The sequence below is a fragment of the Lemur catta genome, chromosome 14, assembly GCF_020740605.2.
Source record: "Lemur catta isolate mLemCat1 chromosome 14, mLemCat1.pri, whole genome shotgun sequence".
NCBI classification, from domain to species: Eukaryota; Metazoa; Chordata; class Mammalia; order Primates; family Lemuridae; genus Lemur; species Lemur catta.
The window spans coordinates 24,300,650-24,322,342 of NC_059141.1; the positions used below are offsets into that span (position 1 = coordinate 24,300,650).

Consider the following 21,693-nt stretch of genomic DNA (forward strand, 5'->3'; position numbering starts at 1 on the left):
AAGCGGAGTCGCCGGCGCAGGCGCAGTCACTGCTCGCTCCGGTTTCCTGAGGAGGTGCTCGTTCTGCCTGACCCGGAAGTGCTCCTCCTTTCGGTGGCAGAGAAAGGAGACCGTAGAGCGCTGGAGTGTGGAAGTAGGGGTCGTGCACTGTCGTCAGTATGCAGCGGTTGATTTTTCCGCCCTTGAAGGCCTTGACCGGGAGCCAGGGTCTCCGGCTCCTGGTTCCCAGGGCGGCGCCTAGAGCACAGGTACCGCACTGCAGCGAACTCCGAGTCTCGCAAGCGGGGATGGGGTGAAAGGGCCGGGATAAAGGTAACAGAGCCTCACATCGCGTGTCTGTAGCTCCTTACACAGTTCATTCACAGTGCACTTCCTTGTGTTCAGGGTCCCTGAGTTCAGGACCTGCCACTTACCAGCTGTGTGACATTGGCCAAGTTACTTAAACTCTCTGTGCCTCAATTTCCTTACCTGTAAAATGGGGTAACAATACCTACTTTGTAAGGTTGTTAGGAGGAAATACTTTAGTATACATCACGCCTTTAGTACATGGTAAAAGGACAGTAATTTTTACCTGTATTGTTGATTTTTGCTAAAAGGCCTCAAGTAGTTAGGTTAGGAACTATAACCTCATTCTACACAGAAGGAAATTGAGGCCTAGAATTACTTGTCTAAAGTTACTCAGTTAATCAGAAGTAGGAAACTAATGTGGATCTTTGTACTGTTCAAATTAGAGTTAGAAGGGAGCATGTATTTGCTTAACTGAAAATTATCAAGTGATTATTATGTATTAGAGACCAGGAAGAAAAAGATAAATACCACAAGGTTCCTGCCCTGGAGGAAGTCAAAGTTCATTCATTTGTTACTTCATTTGTCAAATTTTTAATGAAGTTTTGTTAAGTAAAGGAATGGTGTTAGAAAGAAAGGTAGCTGGAGGGAAAGAGCAAGACTTAACAGACCCTGCTGTTCCAGAGCTCAGAGTTTAGTAGGAGATATAAATGAACCTGAAGGTACAGTCATGTGCTTCATAACAACATTTTGGTCAGTGACAGACTGCATATACAACAGTGGTCCTATAAGATTATAATGCCTCATTATAATGCCTCATCCAGGCATACCATTTTTTATCTTTTAGACCATGTTTTTAATGTACCTTTTTGTATGTTTAGATACACAAATACCATTGTGTTACAGTTGCCTACATTATTCAGTATAGTAACATACTGTACAGGTTTGTAGTCTAAGAGCAATAGGCTGGGCTGGGCACTGTGGCTCACCTGTAATCCTGGTACTCTAGGAAGCCAAGGTAGGAGGGTCACCTGAGGTCAGGAGTTCGAGATAAGAGCAATAGGCCATTATCATACAGCCTAGGTGTGTAGCAGGCTATACCATCTCAGTTTGTGTAAGTACACTCCATGATGTTCACATAATGATGAAATCACCTAACGATGCATTTCTCAGAACACGTGTCCCTGTAATTAAGTGGTGTATGACTGCACATTACAGTGTATTAAGAGTGTATTAAGGGATGTGATAGGGGAGGTACAGTGTGCTGTGGGAGTGACCTGTTGCAGACCTTGGAGAGTCTGAGAACACTTCCCAGAGCAGGTGGCGTCTAAGCTGAGATCTGCAGTAGATATTATCAATCAGGGGATAGGGAGTGTCCCAGCCAGAGGGAAATCATGTGTAAAGACCCAGAGGAGGCCAGGTACGGTGGCTCACGCTTGTAATTCCAGCACTCTGAGAGACAGAGAGGTGAGGATTGCTTGAGGCCAGGGGTTCAAGACCAGCCTGGGCAACATAGTAAGACCCTGTCTCTACAAAGAAATAAGAGAAATCAGCTAGGCATAGTGGCATGCACCTGTAGTCCCAACTACTTGGGAGGCTAAGGCAGAAGTATCGCTTAAGCCCAGGAGTTGGAGGTTGCAGTGAACTATGATCACACCACTGCACTCCAGCATGGGTGACAGAGTGACACCCTGTCTCTAAAAAATAAATAAATAAATACCCAGAGGAGAAAGAAAATAATCCATGTCTAGGTATAGAAGTCTGGGGGAAATATGCAGGGAGTAGAAGATTCATGTAGTGTTGGGATGGATTGGAGTGAGGCAAGACTTGAGACAGGAAAAACAGCTGAAAGGTAGATGCAGTAGTCCAGATAAGAGATTATGATTTACCAGGGCAGAAGCTGTGGAGATGCAGCCATACAGAGGGTACTTCACCCTAGTCAGAGTGGGATTGAGTGTAGGTAACAGCCTTTCTCTGTTTCTCTAGTTGTAATTTGTCTGTCTTGATCCTTAGTGTGGTTGCAGCTGTGGCATCAGGTGCCCTTTGAGGCCAGGGCAATACAGCACCATCTCTGAAGTAGCTTTGCAATCTGGAAGGGGTACAATGACCCTTCCCTCAAAGGCTGCTGAGCGGGTGGTAGGCCGATGGCTCCTGGTCTGCAGTGGAACAGTGGCTGGAGCAGTTATTCTTGGTGGAGTAACTAGGTGAGTAATTTGCTCATAGTGAGTCAGGTATTTGGGTCATCAGTAGAAGCACAGCGTAACTGAGGAGAAAGGGATCTTAGGGATCTAGTGTAGCTTCCTCATTTTACACATGGAGCAACTGGGGCCGTAAAGAGGGAACATGTCTGATAGCTTGCCCTGCCATAAAACACTTTAGTGTTTTATTAGTAGTAGCTTTTCATAAGGACTGGTTTAGGTCTTAACAGGTATTTGTGCATGGTTGTGTAGATTTTCTCTCTCCAATCAGAGTTCAAGCTTGTCTCAAAACTTTTTTTACACTTTGTTTGTTTGAATTAAACCACATTAAGTTTCATATATCACAATTGGTTCATATGTCTCTTAGGTTTCTGTAAATCTCTAAAGAGCGTTTATAGATTTAGACTACCTCCCTCCCTCCTTTTGTTGTTGAAGAAGCTTGTCCTGTGGTTACCCACAGTCTAGATTGTGCAGATTGCAGACCTGTGGTGATATTTAACATAACCGTTTGTCCACTATATTTTCTATAAATGGGTAGTTGCTTGATCAGATTCAGATTGAGGACAAGGGGGCAAGATACTTTATAGGTGATTAAACATTTATGAATAACTGGTGTCTATTAGAGATGTCAACAGCCATCAATTACCATTGCCTAGGTCCATTATTTCATTAGAGTTGAAAAACTGTAATATTTTATTAGCTGAACTCTATAAAGAACAATTTTCTCTCATTAACAATTTGGTTATCCCAAGGTACAGTTTGTATAGGAAAGGCAGGATAAATACTTGATTCTTTCCCTTCATTTACCAGCTTTCAAAATAATAAATTGCTTCCCAAGATCCTCCAAAGACAAAGTATGGGAGTTTTTAAAGTATTATTATGAGCTCTTATGTTTAAACACATTTGATAAGTTTCAGTCCATTGCAATGATGGTGTTGATGATTTGCTCAAATTGTCACATCTTTAGTCAGGGGGCATCCCTTGAAATTGGTCCGGCATCTTTGACAGGGCCCTAGTTACCACTAATAGCTTCCTTGCTTGTATAATAAGATGTTCCAGGCTCATCTTCTACATTTCTTGCCTAGGCCTAAAATCAGCCTTTTACTGTAGGAACCCTAACTCCTTTTGATAAAAATACTTTCTGGTTTTAATAAAAGGTGTCTTCCTCAAATTCTTTGCACATTCCCTGTGCCCTTATTTCAAAATACCTTATGTGTCATATAGACTCTTATGGGAAACTGCAACAAATTTGAGTTTTATTGTCTTCAGATTCACTCAAGAACCTAAACTTGTATACCTCTAACAAATCTCTTTTCCCTGTGTAAAGAATGTTGGTTATGCATTTAGGACATATTTCTTTGGTCTAGGGGTTGATTTTGCCTGCTAAGGAATGCTAGTGAAAGAAAGAAGTGGGGAGAATTGAATGAAAGGATTGAGAGACTATGAGGGTAAAGAATTTGTGCCAGATGACAGCTGTTTCTGACAAAATTCTAAGCAGAAAGAGAGAAAGGTGTCAAAAGAGGAAACAGTGAAACTATGTGTTTACTTTTAGAGGGGTTAAGTTCAGCTCCACTTGTTGCTCTAAACCCTTTATGAATAATCCATCATCATGCACACATCCCAGAATTTCTTTCCTATCCTAAGGTTGACAGAGTCTGGCCTCTCGATGGTAGATTGGCATTTAATAAAGGAGATGAAGCCACCTGCAAGCCAAGAGGAATGGGAAGCAGAATTCCAAAGATACCAGCAATTTCCAGAATTTAAAATGTAAGTATTAGAGATACTAATAATGAGGTAAACATCTCACTAGGCCCATTCAATCTTTTGTTTATTTAAACCCTTCAGAATGGTTAGATGCCTTTATTTCTTGATCTTTAGCTCATTTATGTTTAGTGAGCTGCCTGTTCTAAGCCTCTAATTCCAAAGTCATCCTGAGGTCACTGATGAGGAAGAGGGCAGACATACCAAGCTGCAAGACTGAGAATGTTTCTGCATTTTGTAGGAAAATAAAAATCAGATGGATGTTTCCTCATTCTTCTTTTTTGATGTTTCACCCAGCTTGAATCATGATATGACGTTGGCAGAATTCAAATTCATCTGGTACATGGAGTACTCACACCGAATGTGGGGTCGCCTTGTAGGCCTCGCATACATCCTGCCTGCTGCCTACTTTTGGAGAAAGGGCTGGCTCAGCCGTAGCATGAAAGGACGGGTTCTTGCCCTCTGTGGCTTAGTCTGCTTCCAGGTGAGATTTATTCAAGATTGGGAAACCAGAGATGATTCCAGGAGCTTCCTAGTTGGCATTGTTTTTAAGGAAGTAATCTTTGAGACTATAACAGAGTGAGTAAGAGCATGTGTCATAGGCCTGGCTTCAAGCCCCCACTCTGCCACTTAGGGCAAATTATGTAACCTCTGTAAGCTATGATTTTTTACCTGTAAGTGGGGATCATAATAGTGCCTGCCATTTAGGGTTGTGTGGCTATTCAATGGGCTAATGCATATAAAGTACTTGGTTTAGTGCCTGGAATCAGTAAGCACTCGGTATATTTTCATGTGCCAGAAGAAGTGGAGTTACTTTCCCATCGTGGCTCTCCTCTTGGGTTCTCATCTCTTCCCTTTTTCTAACTTTCCTGCTATGGGAAAGTGGGATCCCTATGCTAGAAATGGCTACAGAAGCAAGTCGTTAAGTTCCAAAGAGAGAAACATTCTGTGGGATGAAGTATCTTAGAATATAGATATAGCTGAGGTATCTTCAAGTATAAATGGTGACTAAAATCACATAAGTTGAACTCTTAAAGAAAAGAGCTTTGAAAGACTTCCACAGTTAAATGGTTGGGTGAAATTTAGAGCCAAGAAAAGGAATTATGAGAGAAGACACACAGGAGTATTTAGGACAAGGTATAGAGATCCTAAGGGAGAGTATCAATGGATCAATGAAATATCATCATAATTTGATCAGGAGGAAACTAATTGGTTAATTTAACTCAGAAGTAGTAAGATGAGCCAATTAGGAGAGATTAAGGAGGGAGATGAGAGAGAAGAAATAGAGACAATAGAAACAGATAATAAAGAGTTAGACACCAATAAAAGTCTAATAGTAACTAAAGAAAGGTAGGTGGAACAAAATGAAAGTTAATATTTTAGAATTAAAAAAAAAAAAAGAACAAAACCCAAACACCAGAAACAGACAACTAGGGAGGCAGAAATTGAAGATGTCAGGGTTATGAGAAGAAAAAAGTCAGGCTGGTGAATCACACTGTATATGCCTTCATCTTTCAGTGTCTCATGCAGGTGAAATCAGAGTATCCAGGGTAATCTTGAAAGGGGAAAGAAATGCCCCCCAAAATTGCTTGAAGAGTATATGTTTAGAAGAAATGGCAGAATCCCAGCTCTTTGACGTGATTCTACTGGCTTGGGAGGGTAGGGGCGAAAGGGTTCTATCTTATCTGATATGATTAGAACCGACAGTTATTTGGTTAATTGAAAAAGCCAGTTAAAGCAGAGAATTGTAGAATATGATACATATAGTCAACTTTTAAACTTAAAATTGTACTTTCATTAACAACTTTTTTTTTGAAACAGAGTCTTACTCTGTTGCCCGGGCTAGAGTGCCGTGGCATCAGCCTTGCTAACAGCAACCTCAGACTCCTGGGCTCAGGCAATCCTCCTGCCTCAGCCTCCCAAGTAGCTGGGACTACAGGCATGCGCCACCATGCCCGGCTAATTTTTCTATATATATTTTTAGCTGTCCGTATAATTTCTTTCTATGTTTAGTAGAGACGGGATCTTGCTCTTGCTCAGGCTGGTCTCGAACTCCTGAGCTCAAACGATCTGCCCGCCTCGGCCTCCCAGAGGGCTAGGATTACAGGCGTGAGCCACCGCGCCTGGCCTCATTAACAACTTTTTAAATCCAAGGCCAAGGCCTTTTCTTTGACTGTGCGTCCCCAAATCTCTTGTATCTCCCTAAATACAAACTGTGATTTCAAGTTTAATTTTCCTTAAGAGTAAGAACTTAGATATTTGTAAAGCAATCTGCATGTAAAACCTTATAGATTTTTATGATTTCTCCCCAAAAGTTTTATAATTGTCTTATTCCCACCTAACTTGACTATAATTATTTTTAAGCAGTTACCTTTGTTAAGCTTTCCAAAGCATTCAATCTAGTTTTCATAGAATCAACTCTCTTTTTATTTTCATATTTCACAGGTTTATAGAATGTTAAATTATATCAAGTCTTTGTAAGATTTTGCATGCAAATATAATTTGGGCCCTTTTATATATTTGGAATTACACTTCAATAAAACATTATTCTACAGAGTGGTTAAATATTAATGGCGATATATGTGGAATTGTGGATAGGTCTTGACTTTTGGGACACTGGGTATATGTGAGGGTATGGAAAGAGGAGGGGTTAGGTAGGGATACTCATGATAAAACTCACTTCCTCAGTAAACTTGAACAGACAGTTTCAACCTTGTTTTATTTGCTTCTTCTCTTTGGGGCTCTAGGGTCTGTTGGGATGGTATATGGTGAAAAGTGGATTAGAAGAAAAACCAGACTCTCACGACATCCCTCGGGTCAGCCAGTATCGCCTTGCTGCCCACCTGGGATCAGCCCTGGTTCTTTACTGTGCCAGCTTGTGGACCTCGCTCTCACTGCTGCTCCCTCAGCACAAGGTAGACATTGTATACAAATAACTCTTCAAGACCCTGCTTTCAGTTCTTTTGGATATATATATATATCTGGGAATAGAACCATTGGATCATATAAGAGCTGAATATTTTGTCAATATTTTCTATTGGGGAAGGTGCAACACGAATTAAAAAAAAAATGGGAAAGAGTCCCAACAACAAGAGATATCCCAACCCCTTTAACTTTGACTCTAGAAGGGATAGTGGATGGTGAGAGCTATTTAGAACAGAGCTATTTCTGAAATTCTGGTGGTGTACAAGAGGCATATTGTGTTGTTTGTTAAATGAGGACCTGCCATTCAAGTCTAACAATATAGTAAATCTTAGTAATTTTGTCTAAAAGTATTTTTTTATATGCCAATGAAAGGAAAATACTAGCTTTTACATTTTATGCTTTGATTTAGAAGGTATGGCTTTTGAGGCCTTAATTAATAATATAACCACAGCCTTGTAGGACATTTTTTTCCTAGTATTTAAAAAAATCAGTATGATATTAGGCATTAAAATCATGGGTTAACCTGAGTAAACTGTTCATGGGGAGAAGTTTGAAACGACAGTAGGACTCTTGAATAGAATCATCCATTAGGTACTTGGAGCTAGTGGCTTAGATCCCATTAAGGACTGGAGGTGTTGACTTGGCAGGCATTCCCATGGAGAAGCCACAGTGAGTTGAAACATTGATATTGTAGACAGTCCGCATCTGAATAATTCCTGTTCTCCTGACTTTCAAAGCCAGACTTCCAAAATGAATTGCTGATATTTATAGCTTCTACTTCCTGACAACATATTCCTTCATTTCAATGTCTATTATTGTCTTCCCCACCTAACCCTATATATACAGATATATACACACTTGCTCTCTACTGAAATTGTACTCTTAAAGGTTACTGATGACTTTCTATCTATTCTTTTTTCTCTTTTTATTTCCATTCCACTTAATTATAGAAAGGATTTGAAATGATAGTCTATTAGCCATATAGTGCTGTGCTATCTAACACAGTAGCTACTAGCTACATATGGCTATTTAAATTTTAATTAATTAAATAAAGTTAACTTGATTTAAATAAACTTTGTATTAAACTTTATATTTAGGCCTGGCACGGTGGCTCTCGCCTATAATCCTAGCACTCTGGGAGGCCGAGGTGGGAGGATTGCTTGAACTCAGGAGTTTGAGACCAGCCTGAGCAATAGTGAGACCTCCGTCTCTACTAAAAATAGAAAGAAATTAGTCAAACAACTAAAAACAGAAAAAAAATTAGCCAGGCATAGTGGCGCGTGCCTGTAGTCTCAGCTACCTGGGGGGCTGAGGCAGGAGGATTGCTTGAGCCCAGGAGTTTGAGGGTGCTGTGAGCTAGGCTGACGCCACGGCACTCTAGCCCAGGCAAGAGAGTGAGACTCTGTCTCAAAAAAAAAAATAAAAAAGATAAACTTTATATTTAAATAAAATTAACTATTTATTTTTCACTCACACTAGCCATGTTTCAAGTTCTCATTAGGCACAGATGATAGAAACATTTCCATCATCGCAGAAACTTCTATTGGACAGTGCTAACTTACTGTCCCGTGATATCTTGGTAATGTTTCCTAACTTTTATATACTAGATTGTAAACCATTTGAGGGTAGCATTCTGACTTAACACCTTTGTATCTTTATAGTCACCTATTTATAAAGTTATTAACAAATATTTGATGATTCACTGATTAGTATCAGAAGTTGGCTATAGTAAAAACAAAAACAAATTTTGATTTTACCAAAAACAGGAATGCAGGAATCTCCACTCTAAGCATTTTATGCAATTTTGATTCTAACTGTATTTGCTAAGCACTGGTATCACACACAACTTGAAAATTCCATCCTGTATATTCAGCCACATCATTTCAACTATGATGAAGCATTTTTTACCCTGAATAATGTAAGTCATTCAGTTATTGAACAGATACATAATGAGTACCTATGTGCCAATCACTAGACTAGGATTACTATAGTGAGATAGATGGCAGTTTCTGCCTTCACAAAACTTACAGAATAGCAGGGAAGGCAGATAGTAAATGTATAATTATGGTAAAATATGATGCATGTTGGAACAGAATATCTGCTGGGAGTACTTAACTTAGTCTAGGGGTCAGAGAAGATCTGATCTTAAGTTGTCACTTGGGTTTGGCCTTAAAGATCTTTGTTGCCTCTCATGGTTCCTGCAATATAGTTTATCTGAATGATTTTCTTTCTTATTTAGTTGCCTGAAACCCGTCAACTCCTACGGCTGAGACGATTTGCTCATGGAACAGCAGGTCTAGTGTTTCTTACAGCTCTCTCAGGTAAGATTCTTCTCATCACATGTGGCCTGTGTGTGTTCCATGCTGAGGTGGGATCTCTTGCCTAATGCTTTTCCCCTTCCTCCTGCATCTTCATAGTCCCCTTTGACACCTGTTTCTCATACCCACCATCTTCGCTCTCTGTTTTCTATTCCTTCTCCCTCCCAAAAATCCTGCTTTCCTATCAGTTGAACAAAATATTGAACATCTACCTAGATCCAGACTGCCTAAGGTTCAAATCTAAGCTTCACCACTATATGGCCTTGGCAAGCTATATAACCTCTCTGGGCCTCAGAGACCTTATCTATAAAACAGAGATTATGACAATGATATGAGTAATATATGTGAAATGCTTAGAACAGCAGCTGGCATGTAGCAAAGGCTACATGTTAGCTGTTATATTATGTAAACATTATTATATGTAATTTATCATATTACACCAAAATGGGTCAAAGGCCTTGCCCTCAGAGATGGTCAAAGGTGGGAAGTTCAATGGTGCAGAGAGACCAACACAGGTTTTTTTTTTTCCTTAAACCACACCTCCACCTCTACCTCTCACTCTAGAACTGCACTATCCAATAGAGGAATCCGTAGCCTCATGTGGTTATTTGAACCTAAATTAATTAAGATTAAATAAAATTTAAAACTTAGTTCTGCAGTCATACAAGCCACATTTCAAATGCTAAATAGGCACATGTGGCTAGTGGCTATTATATTGCCCAGCACAGATATAGAACACTTCCATTCTCATAGAAAGTTCTATTGGATAGCACTGCCCTGGAATAAAAATAATGATTCAAACCAGTTCTCCCCTCAACGCTTTTCTTTTTCTTTTCTTGGTATAAGAGTGTGAATTTTGACTTTATAAGTGGCATTCACAAAAATAAGGAATGTGGTCCACACTTCTCTGAATTTTCTTTGATCATAAATAATGGATCAGTCATCCATTAATTCATAGGTACCCTCTTTATGTATTTATCTAGGATTTAGTTTTTATAAGTTTTGGGGTTTTTCTCATTTCTGTATTCATTCAACAGACATTTATTGAATACTTAGAGAAGACAGATAATGCACAATAAAAACAAAAACATTAGTGGACTGGGCATAGTGGCTCATGCCTATAATCCTAGCACTTGGGGAGATTGAGGCGAGAGGATTGCTTGAGGCCAGGAGTTCAAGACTAGCCTGAGCAACAGCAAGATTCTGTCTCTACAAAAAATACAAAAATTAGCTGAGTGTGGTGGCATGCACCTGTAGTACCAGCTACATGCGAGGCTGAGGGAGGAGGATTGTTTGAGCCCAGGAGTTTGAGGTTGTAGTGAGCTATGATGATGCCACTGCACTCTAGCGCAGGCAACAGAGTGAGACCCTGTCTCCAGTACAAAAACAAAAACATAATGTATCAGATGGTAGTCACTGCTGTGAAGAAAAATAAAGCCAGGATAAAAAGATAGAGAGAGGTGGGGTAGGGAAGTGCCATCTTATCTAGGATCCTTAAGGGAAAACTCTTTGATTAGGTGATATTTGAGTGAAGATTTGAGGAAGTGAGGGTGTCAGCTGTGCAGATATCTGGGGAAAGAGCATTTCCAAAAGGTCAGTAGTACTCAGTGGTGGGTGGCGAGGGCATCAGTATCATTAAGGGAACTTTTCCAAACCTATATGCCTCTCCTTCCAAAGCTTCTTGTCCACTTCTCTAGGGGAGGCAGAATCTTGGAGTGGGAGCAGGTAAGGATACGGGGGTGGGGGTGGGGGGGGTTAACTTTCTGTGGCGATTGTGATATATATTCCCTGTTTGAGAACCTCTACTGTAGGTCTTTCTAGTTATTCTCTGACTATTCCCTTTGTCTAACTCTGGGATAATAACCCTTTTCTGTGTCAGAACTAGTATTTGGTCTCTTCTTTCTCTCATTTTAATAAATATCGTTTACCTTGGAATACAGGGGCTTTTGTGGCAGGGCTGGATGCTGGGCTTGTTTACAATTCCTTCCCCAAAATGGGAGAATCCTGGATCCCAGAGGACCTCTTTACCTTCTCCCCCATCCTGAGGAATGTTTTTGAGAATCCCACCATGGTGCAGTTTGATCACCGGATTCTGGTAAGTGTGACCGGTGGTTACCTGTCAGAGAGAACACCTGGAGCCTCTCACAGGCTTTGGGGTGTCAGGGAAGCACTGATGGCAACCGTGAGAGGGTAGAGCAGGAATTCTATTTCCTCTTCTTTTTGGAAGCAATTCTAAGACTGTTTCTCTGATCCGATGTCTTTGTCCTCATTACTTACACCCTCTCCAGCCAAATTCTAGCTTTCAGGGCATTGCCAGCTTCTTAAAGTGCAAATATGCCTTTTACCACCAGGCAGATGATAACATCCCTCAATCCTGCACATACTGAGACTCATTTCAGCAGAAATGAAGCTGAGCAGGGAGGGGATTGCAGAGACCATGATTGTCAAGCACATAGCTGTCGGAGTTGAATCAGAACCCCAAGGGACAGGAGCTGCAGCAGTACTTTTCAGTGTATTTAAGCTAATATGTTTTGAGGGTCTGCTGTGGGCCATGTAAGATTGGCTTGGCAGCCTGGGCATGATGAGTGGGGGCAGGGAAAGATCAGTGGCAAGGAAATGGCAAGAAGCAGCAGTGCTACTACGCGATGCCGGGGAGAGAGGGGGCATCAAGGCTATGTGGGAATTGAGAAGGATGGTGAATCTCAGAGAAAATTTAAAGGAACAGCCTTAGTAAAGATTGGATGTTGGGAATAAAGGTGAAGAGAGATCAAAGGAGATCTTAAAGTTTCTTCTGTGGCATGCTTAAAACACAACCAACAGAAGTGGGACCATCAGAATGAGTGTTGAGCTAGAGACAGAGGACATCATCAGATCAAGGCATATTAAGTGTGAGATGATAGTACGTCCGGAGAGAGAGGTGCAGAGGACTCAGGTATCCAAGGGGTGCTGGGCTGAGGATGGGGCAAGTTCCCTTGGATGGGCTGAGTCCCCACCTCCACACAGTATTTTGGCATAAGTCAAGTCTGGTTGAAGCTGTCACTGTGGACAGCTCTGAAAAGGAAAAGAAGTGAAGTAGATGTAGCAATTTGATAAAGAAACATTCTCCCTGACATCAGGAAAGGGGAAAGGAGATAGGGGACCTTATTGCCAATCCTGGACCGTTGTTCTGAAGGGGTGGGAATGAAGATGAGACTTCAGGTCTTTTTCAGCCCCAGGTGGCAGCACCACCACCTCTCCACTTACAGCCCAGGAAAATAGTAACCTTCATGTGCTGGGGTCAGCCCTGCTTTAAGAATATAGGATTAGAGCAGAGGTAAAATTAGGGATATGGATGCAAAGAATTATTTAAAAAGCAAGGGCCACACCTGGGGGAGACCCACATTGGAAGGTAGGTGAGGTCACTGAGAGTGTGTATAAAGTGATACATGCAGAACCTTAGGTGGAGCCCTGGATAACACCGACATTTCAGTGGCAAGTAGAAGAGGATGGTGGAGGAGGCTGAGGAGAAGTAATGAGGGTGGAACTGAAGAGCAGTTGTGTAACCGGTGCAGGGAAGTACTTCGTGGTGGCTCAGTGGTTCCAGAGGAGATACATGTAAACCTGGCACTTGTGATGAGAGTCTTTCTTCCTTGCAGGGAATCACTTCAGTCACTGCCATTACAGCTCTCTACTTCCTCTCCCGGAGAATTCCCCTTCCTAAAAGGACCAGGGTGGCAGCAGTGACTCTGCTGGCTTTGGCGTATACACAGGTATAAACCACTTCTTTTTGTTCTGACAGTATCTCCAAAACAAAGTTAAAAAGGAAAGGTGACAGACTAAGAGAAAATATTCTCAATGTTTATAGTAGTTTAAAAGATTAATAACCAGAAACTAAGTAAAGAATGTCAATAAACAATTCTCACAAGAGAATTATTATTGATGAATGGCCAATAAACATGAAAAGCTGTTTAGCTTCACTCATGATCAGAGAGGAGCAAATCAAAATAATGAGTACCATTTTGTGCCTTTTTCACATTGGAAAGAAATGAAAAAAGGAAAAGAAAAAAGAATCAGGTATTGGCCTGGATATAGGAAAATACCTTCAAATATTCTTAGTGAGAGCATGAGTTGGGATAGCTTTTTTCAGAGGGCAAGCTGGCAATATCTTTTAGAATGTTAAATGTATAATCCTTTGATCCAGCATATTAATTTATTAGTGTCTGCCCTAAAAGTAGTCTAATGCACAAAGAGCTTTGTATACAGAAACTCACCATAGAATTGTTGTGATAGTGAAAAATTGGAAACAAGCTAAGTAGTTAAATAACAACTGTGGTATGTCCATGCTGTGGTGGAATACTGTGCAGCAGTTTAAAATAATAAGGTCTCAAGATATCCTATATATTGTTAAGTTAAAAAAAAAAAGCAACTGACAGAAGAATATATTTTTTAAAAGCACAAAACTGTGTATTTCTGTATAAACATTTATACAAAAGTATAAGTGTGGAGCCAGGCCCTAACCCTAACCCTATAATCCCAGCACTTTGGGAGACCAAGTCAGGATGATCACTTCAGGCCAGGAGTTCAAGACCAATGAGGGCAACCTAGTCAGACCCCATCTCTACAAAAAATTTAAAAATTGGCAGGACATGCTGGTGTGCACTTATAGTCCTGGCTACTCAGGAGGCTGAGCCAGGACGATCACTTGAGCCCAGGATTTGGAGGTTGTAGTGAGCTGTGATTGTACCACTATACTCCAGTCTGGGTGACAGAACAAGACACTGTTTCTTAAAAAAAAAAAACCAACAAAAACCAAAGTACAAGTGTGTAGAAACTGGTAAGAGGGAACTGGGATGGGATGAAAGATAATTAAGGGGAATTTTAGGTTTCTCTATTTTGTTGAGATTTCCTTCATTATAAGCATATTTGCTTGTGAAGTTAAAAATAGATATATTTTAAATGTTCTGATGGGAGAGTGTAGAGGTTTGTTATCTGGTTATACATGCCTGGTCATTTTCAGTCTGAATTTGTGGTTACTGCTTTTCTTATTGCTTTCTTTCCTTTTTAACAGGCGGGCTTGGGCATTAGCACCCTGCTGATGTATGTTCCGACTCCTTTGGCTGCCACTCACCAGTCAGGCTCCTTGGCTCTGCTCAGTAGTGCCCTTTGGCTCATGAACGAACTCCGAAGAATCCCAAAATAATTCTCAGAGGATCAGCTTCTTAGGACTGAAACTGTGCTTTTGAGAGTTTATCACAGAGCACAAGAACTTGGGCTTTTCTACCAGGATGGCCTTGGCATACCAAGAGGTTTCCAAATTGGTCAAGTTATTTAAAACTCTTTGCCTGTTTTGAGATAATCTCTGGATCAAGAATGGCACTAAGTATGGTAACGCTAAAAGTTCCTCTTTAAATCTGTTACTTTTTCACATTGAAAAAGAAATGTCTGCCATTTGTGGCTTCGTAATAGGCTCTGTCTCAGGTTTCTCAGTATTGGCAAGGTCTTGGTTCTACATGCATGATTTCTGTCTCCTTGTTCTCCTCAGTCCTGAATTTTGCTTAAGTAGAATTTCTTTATGATCTTAACTTCATTTCCATCAGGCGAAGGTTCAAAGGGGGGATTGGCACATACTAAAGTAGCCAGCTAGCCTACAGCAAAAAATAGCTAATGACTTCTAGTATCCTGGTTTTTAAAAATGGAGAAATCATAGATTTTGACAAGCTTAATGTGCCTATGCAGCAAAATGGTTTATAAGTACTTAGAAAAGGAGGTAATCATTAGTAACCCACTTGGATTTGTCAAGCACTTAACCTAGTTTTTCTTTTAATAGTGCTGTTACATTGCTAGGAGTGGAATAGACAGTATAAATTGGTTCCTGAAAGGGCTTCCTAACAGCCTTGTCAATAAGAAAAATATGGCCTTGATGGTCTAGTATGTGGACATCTATTCAGACATTTAAACAAATTGTTGACTACTGAAATGGTGTGATTTGGGTCTCTATTGATATTTCACAGACCTCTGTCTTATTTAACTTTATTTTTTAAATCAGTGATTTGGATGAAGGCATCAGAAACATCTGATTTGAGGATGGGCAACCCAACATTGCTTACAGATGACAGCAACAAATCAACAGAGTCCCAAAGTGACCCCATCAAGATGAAATTAAACAGATTATAAATGTAACATATTCATTTAAATTAAATAAGCTATGTACATTTGGGTGAAGAAACCTGGCTTTGTATTATTTCATATAAAAAAAAGAGGGGATTTCAGTTGGCCTTAGGCTCAACGTGAACCAACTGTATATGTGTTATCACATGACCACACAGAAAAATTAGTGTACTACAAGTTGTTTTATCAATAGAAGTGCTACCAGCCATAGTTGGAATACCCGTAAGGTGTTACATTTCACTCTGGGTACCAAATTTAAGCAGGACATTGACCACTAAGTGTGTATCCAGAGGATACGACTACTAAACTACTACTAAGCTCTGGCCTGTCGCTGCTCTGCAGGTCCAAAGTTGTCAGATCTTCTGGTTTTTTAAAGAAGCCAAATATCTAGATTTTTATGTGAACACTCTAAATTAAGTGTTGGCAACTAATTTCAAGTTTTTAAAAATGTTATACAGGCTTAACGTGTGGGAGCCATAAATGCCCTAAAGTTTGTCCATTTGCAGTCTCTGAACTAGATGATCTCAGTTCCCTCTCAGTTCCAGTATTCTGTGAGTTTCAGTGTGACCTACAGTGTACCATTCTTAGGTGGTTGTTAGCAAAACAAAGATAAACAGGACGGTTTGACTTAGATTGTTCAAAAATCCTGTACCCTGGTGGGCTTATACTATTGCCTAGAACTGCTTCCCAACTTCTCTTACATTAGACTCTTAAAAATCCTAAAGCCCAAGCCTCATCTAAGACCAATTAAATCACAATATGTGGGAGCAGTAATAGGCATGTTTTTTAAGTTCTGCAGGTGATTACCAAACACAGACAAGTTTGGGGACCATTGACTTAGGTCCTAATAGCCTAGTTACCTTAGAAAGTTGTGACCAGCTTATTCCCATTCCCTCCAAATTTCCACCCCACCCCATCATTTAATCTGTTGATCCTGTTAGTATGTTAATAGGATATCATCTCTTCTATACAGGATTCTTTAAAGAAGGAACTGCAGTCACTGCAACAGATTCCCAATGATCATCTCCTGATCCCCCAAACCCAGGTTGTCCTTGGTTAATAACTAAGTCAGCAGAGGGCAGTATGACCTAAAGAACCGTATGTTAATGCTTCTACAGTTCCCTCCAAAAAAGTAGCAACTCATAAATAAGTTAATGTTTCAGATGTTTTACTTCATTTTTCTTTAATTACAGATGATGAATACGTTTGAAAAACATGTGGTTTCATTTAGCTACGTAACTGTATTATGCTATCTGTGAGCTCTTGATGAATGGTGATTATCTTAATTTTTGTATTTGTGTTATTCCCAGCACCACCAGACACATACTAAACATGGAATGAATGAATGAATGCATGAATTAATAGAAAATGGATGGTTGCACATTGATGTCCCAAACACCTCTTTCCCAAAAAAGTCATCACATATGTATAGGATTAAATGAATTTTCCTTGGTATTCTCAAAGATCTCTTAAAAGTTCTGTCAGTTGTTTTTATAACATGAAGAAATTAAAACATATGGCTTTCCTTAATCGGTCAACCCAGATATTCTTGTTCTTAACTTACATTGACAGTGTTGTCCGTGGTAGCATGGGTAACGATTAGCAACTGCCTAAAGCCATGTTGGTTGCAAAGACCAACACTGATCATGATTTTAGGATGACCAGTTTATCAACAGCTATCTTTCTGGTCCTCAGACAAGTGGTGGGTTATATATCGGCATATGTATTATAACACATATACCCACATCCCTGCATAAGGGAGAGTGCATCACTTGTCTAACATGTGTTGCACATTTTCCTCAACACTGACTTACAATGTTAAATTTTAAGGACTGTTCAACAAAATAATTATTTAACATGAAGCATTAGAAAAACATACATGTAGTCCCAGCTACTCGGGAGGCTGAGGCAGGAGGATCGCTTAAGCCCAGGAGTTTGAGGTTGCTGTGAGCTAGGCTGACGCCATGGCACTCTAGCCCGGGCAACAGAGCGAGACTCTGTTTCAAAACAAAAACAAAAAACAAACAAAAAGAAAAGCATACAGTCTTAACAGCTCTCAAAAGCAATGCAATATAGGCAGCCTTTGGTGTTTTAAAGTGCAGCATGTCTAGTTGTGGATAATAATAAAAAGATACCTTTCAACACGCTGCAGAGTCCATTGTTCAAGGTAGAAATAATAGACATGGCATATACTTCAGGGCTTCAACTAAAGAGGAATTGTAGAATGAGAATTTCAACCACAACATAGTAACAAATACTAGAAACCAAAATATTTGTCTGGGATCCCCCTGCTTGTGGAGAAAAACTTTTATGAAGCTAATAAGAGGGAGGGCCTTCACCAGCAGCAGGCCAAACTCTGGTAGGTGCTCTGTAGGATGGGCCACTTAGGAAAGTACCAGGGCTACCTTAGAGTAGAGAAGTAGTAGGCCACCAGAGGGTACACAAGCAGCTGCCCTACCTGAAAGGAGAGGCTCAGCAGCAGACATGTCTTCAGGCTGGCCTGAAATCATGCATGGTTATAGACATCCTGTGTTTCAGAAAAGTTTTCAGCTTTGGTTTTTATAGAAATGGCAAGCAATGATTGATTATATTTTAAAAGTGAAAGCCCTTATGAATAATGATTCAGTTTTACAAATAAAAGGATCTTATTGCTCAGATTTCCTGAGAAACACAATGGTCAACTGGTGTATTATTCTTGCACTGTCCTTCTAATAATGGTACCAACAAACTGGGAAATAATGACATATTAGAGCAAAAGGGAAACATGTAGTAACATAAGGGAAGTCTATTAGGATATAAAAAAGAACGTACGTAGGCAAAGTAGGCTTAAAATGAAGCTTTAACAAGCTACCTGCAGAAACAAACCAGAAGGTGGACGGGACACCCAAACAGCGCTACAACTTTTCAGATTAGATCCAGGTTATGAGACAGAGCCATAAGGAATATAGAATATAACTTAAAAGTACTGATGTCAGGTATATTCACTGTCTGCAAAAATGTTTACTATTCTAGATTTTTAATCAAAAGAGCCAAAACTTTTGGTTTTGGATCCTCGTTTTTTTAACAGTAATTTTTTTTTTATAATACCAACACAGTCCTCACAAGTTTGACAAGCACATTGCCCCAGTGGCAGGACTCAAGCCAGCATACCTAACGGACTAATTTAGGAGAATTTGAAACATCTGCTATTTCTACCTTAATTCTTAATCCCAGTTGAAATGATGTTACACCATACACTACAGCAAAAAGGAAAATGACATACTAGTTCTGAATTAGTCTGAAAAGAAGCTTAAAGATAGCAAAAGAAATAGCACTCTGTTTCTGTGAGTGAGTCTGGAAACTTACAAGAATTACAACCAAGTTCTTTAAGTGAGGTAGATCTAACAGGCATTTATACCCTCATTTAGATTGTAACCATCTTATGAATTGCTTGGATGCTGTGGTTAAGAAAATTGTACAAAATTAAGCAAACTATTGAAAAGAGACATCTAAAATTTAAAAGTTTTGAAAGAAATAAACTATATGTAGTAGAAACTTGGCACTATGTCTAACGAAGTTTAGTATTTCTTTTTCGAAGTTTATTGCTCACTGTGAACAAAGCAATTACAAATGAGTATCAGAAGCAGTTATAAAGACAGCATGGTGAATTGCAGCCAGTCATATCATGAAGAATAGATTCTGTTGAAATACACTTGCAGAAAGATTCTGTCAATAAGCATTTCATTGTGGCTGTCAAAGTGGTTGGGGGCGAGGGGTGTTTACAGAGAAACCTGGGGTCCAAGATTCCACTCACTGTGACTGCACATATTACACTGCTCTGGGCCTCTATTTCATTACCCATAAGGGGGGTGACCAGAAGACCTCTAAAATTCTGGCTTCAAAACTGTTGTCTCCTGAGGTTTATTTATAATGAATGATTGCTGTTGGAAACTCCATTCCCATCAACCTTTAACATCAGGGGCTATGGATAAAATAGAAGGCTCTCTGGGGCAGCCTGGTCTTCTATTATAAACCAGTGATACCGCCCACTTGTCTTTCACCCCTGACAAAGAGCAAAACACAAAACTGAGACAGGGTAGGGGGGAAGCATCTGTTTAGATAATACCAATGAGAAGTATAAGCTATTTTATTTCAAAAAATTAAATAAGGATGTGGTAAGTGTTAATGCCTAAAAAGACTAGCTTAGCAAGTGCATGGCAGACCTTTAGTCAACCACATTTCAATAATCACTACCCAAGGCCTTGAAGTAAAAGGAAGCTCTTAGGCTGAGGAGGGGAGGGGCAGAATACTTTGGATAACAGTTGGAAAGTAAATACAAAGTTGGTGGAAAGTGGTTAAGATTTCCCAGACCTGGGAAATTCAATTCAAGGAGCTAAGGTACAGATAGAAAGGTGGTATAATCTGGCTTAGAGTTAACTGCAACTTAAGTGAATGTAATGCCACATGAGTGGGTATTACACATATTTTCACTATGTTCCAGTGACAAGAATTCAGGGGAAAGTGATGGATTGTGCCATCACAAGACTAATAAAGCATCATTACTATAAGCCACTGACTCCAATTTTGACATTTGTGACCTGGCCTCAGTAATAGCAAAAGTACTATAACATTTCAGGTTAACAAGAGTGGTTGGTAAGGTTCAAAGGAATTAGTGGAGTGTGCATTTTATGACACCGTAATTACCTTCATAGGGGGACCACTCAAAGTGAAGAAATGCAAATAGAAAATAAATATTTAAACACTGAAAGCTAAAAGAGAGTAAAGGGCATGGCAAGATAGATTTCATAATGAGGAAGCAATATATGTAAGTAATTGGCCCTCAGCAAGGAATAAATGGCTTCTGTTTCCAGCTAATGAGATTTCATTTAAAATCTATTAATTGGGAGGATGGAAGAAGCACAGGAGCCAATAATACCAAGAGCAAATACTCTGTTCCTCTGAGGGGTATGATAAAAATTTTTCCTTCTTATTTTTATACTATAGAACTCTGGGAAATCTCACTCATGGTAATAAAGACAAGCCTAGATCCCAAAATATTAAAATAATAATATATAGCACACTAAAAAAACCCTCAAACACTAATTAAAATAAATTAACAAGAAATACATTTATATTGAAAAAATGATAAATGTAGGTATCCTGAGATTCTCAGCTATAAAAAGAACATAATATCTGAAAGGTTGTAATGATTAAATAATACACATAAAATTAAGAAATTGCTGTGGTACATAATAAGTGTTTAACAAATGGTGACTATTATTATTACAACCAGGATGAAGGATAACTTTACTAATAAGAGCTTTCAGTTTGGGCTAATCCCTACCTCCCTGCTTCAATTTCATTTTGAGCACGTGAATATGATCACTGTTAGCCAGCCCGGTACCTTTTGACTAGATCTTCGACTAGATATCACAGAAAAACCAAAAACAGTATTTGGAAGCTATGTGAGGGGAAAAGAAAAAGTTACCTAAATAGGCAATGGCTAGCAAAAACATTCTGACATTATTTTTAAGCAGCATTCATAAGGCGAGGGCTTACTCATAGGACACACAGATATTAAGAAATAAAAGAAAATCAAGGCAATTTGAAAGTCTTAAAAATTATAGGAAATTGGCCAGGCGCAGTGGTTCACATCTGTGATCCAAGTACTCTGGGAGGCTGAGGCAGGAGGATCACTTGAGGCCTGGAGTTTGATACCAGCCTGAGCAAGAGCAAGACCCTCATCTCTACCAAAAATAGAAAAAATTAGCTGGGCATGGTGGCACATGCCTGTAGACCCAGCTGCCGGGGAGACTGAGGCAGGAGGATGGCTTGAGCCCAGGAGTTTGAAGTTGCTGTGAGCTATAATGACACCATGGCACTCTAGTCCAGGCAACAGAGTGAGACCATGTCTCAAAAAAATAAATAAAAATAAAGCAAATTGCTCTGACAGAAGCCCTAATGAAAGGTAAAAGATATTTCCAAAGGAAACTGTTAAGAGTCTTTGCCAGATCCATGTTTATCTAATTTGAAAAGAATTCAAGGCTCGTCCCCTTTCACCTACCAACCAAGTGTCAGTG

The 21,693-nt window shown here is 39.7% G+C and overlaps 1 protein-coding gene across 4 annotated transcripts; it reads left to right on the top strand.

Annotated features, from left to right (window-relative positions):
• The first annotated feature begins 33 nt into the window (after window positions 1–33).
• Window positions 34–17,164, top strand: LOC123650146 (cytochrome c oxidase assembly protein COX15 homolog). Of its 4 annotated transcripts, none has more exons than XR_006739277.1 (10): window positions 54–248; window positions 2,299–2,489; window positions 4,128–4,250; window positions 4,542–4,728; window positions 6,992–7,159; window positions 9,409–9,490; window positions 11,428–11,582; window positions 13,123–13,236; window positions 14,535–14,851; window positions 15,513–17,164. XR_006739277.1 is itself a non-coding variant. In XM_045568662.1 (9 exons), the coding sequence occupies exons 1-9, from the start codon at window positions 159–161 to the stop codon at window positions 14,664–14,666; spliced, it is 1,242 nt and encodes a 413-aa protein (XP_045424618.1). In that variant the 5' UTR covers window positions 34–158; the 3' UTR covers window positions 14,667–17,164. The 4 variants fall into 4 exon arrangements, 2 of the variants coding, with proteins under 2 accessions (XP_045424618.1, XP_045424619.1); XR_006739276.1 differs by having other exon boundaries at window positions 14,535–14,846; XM_045568662.1 differs by having other exon boundaries at window positions 34–248; window positions 14,535–17,164.
• The last annotated feature ends 4,529 nt before the right edge of the window (window positions 17,165–21,693 follow it).

Bases quoted from the DNA above. Each gene is read 5' to 3' on its own strand.
- LOC123650146 (XM_045568662.1), top strand. From the start codon at position 159: ATGCAGCGGTTGATTTTTCCGCCCTTGAAGGCCTTGACCGGGAGCCAG. The intron at 4,251-4,541 runs GTAAGTATTAGA...TGTTTCACCCAG, and splicing joins CAATTTCCAGAATTTAAAAT to CTTGAATCATGATATGACGT. The intron at 4,729-6,991 runs GTGAGATTTATT...TTGGGGCTCTAG, and splicing joins GTGGCTTAGTCTGCTTCCAG to GGTCTGTTGGGATGGTATAT.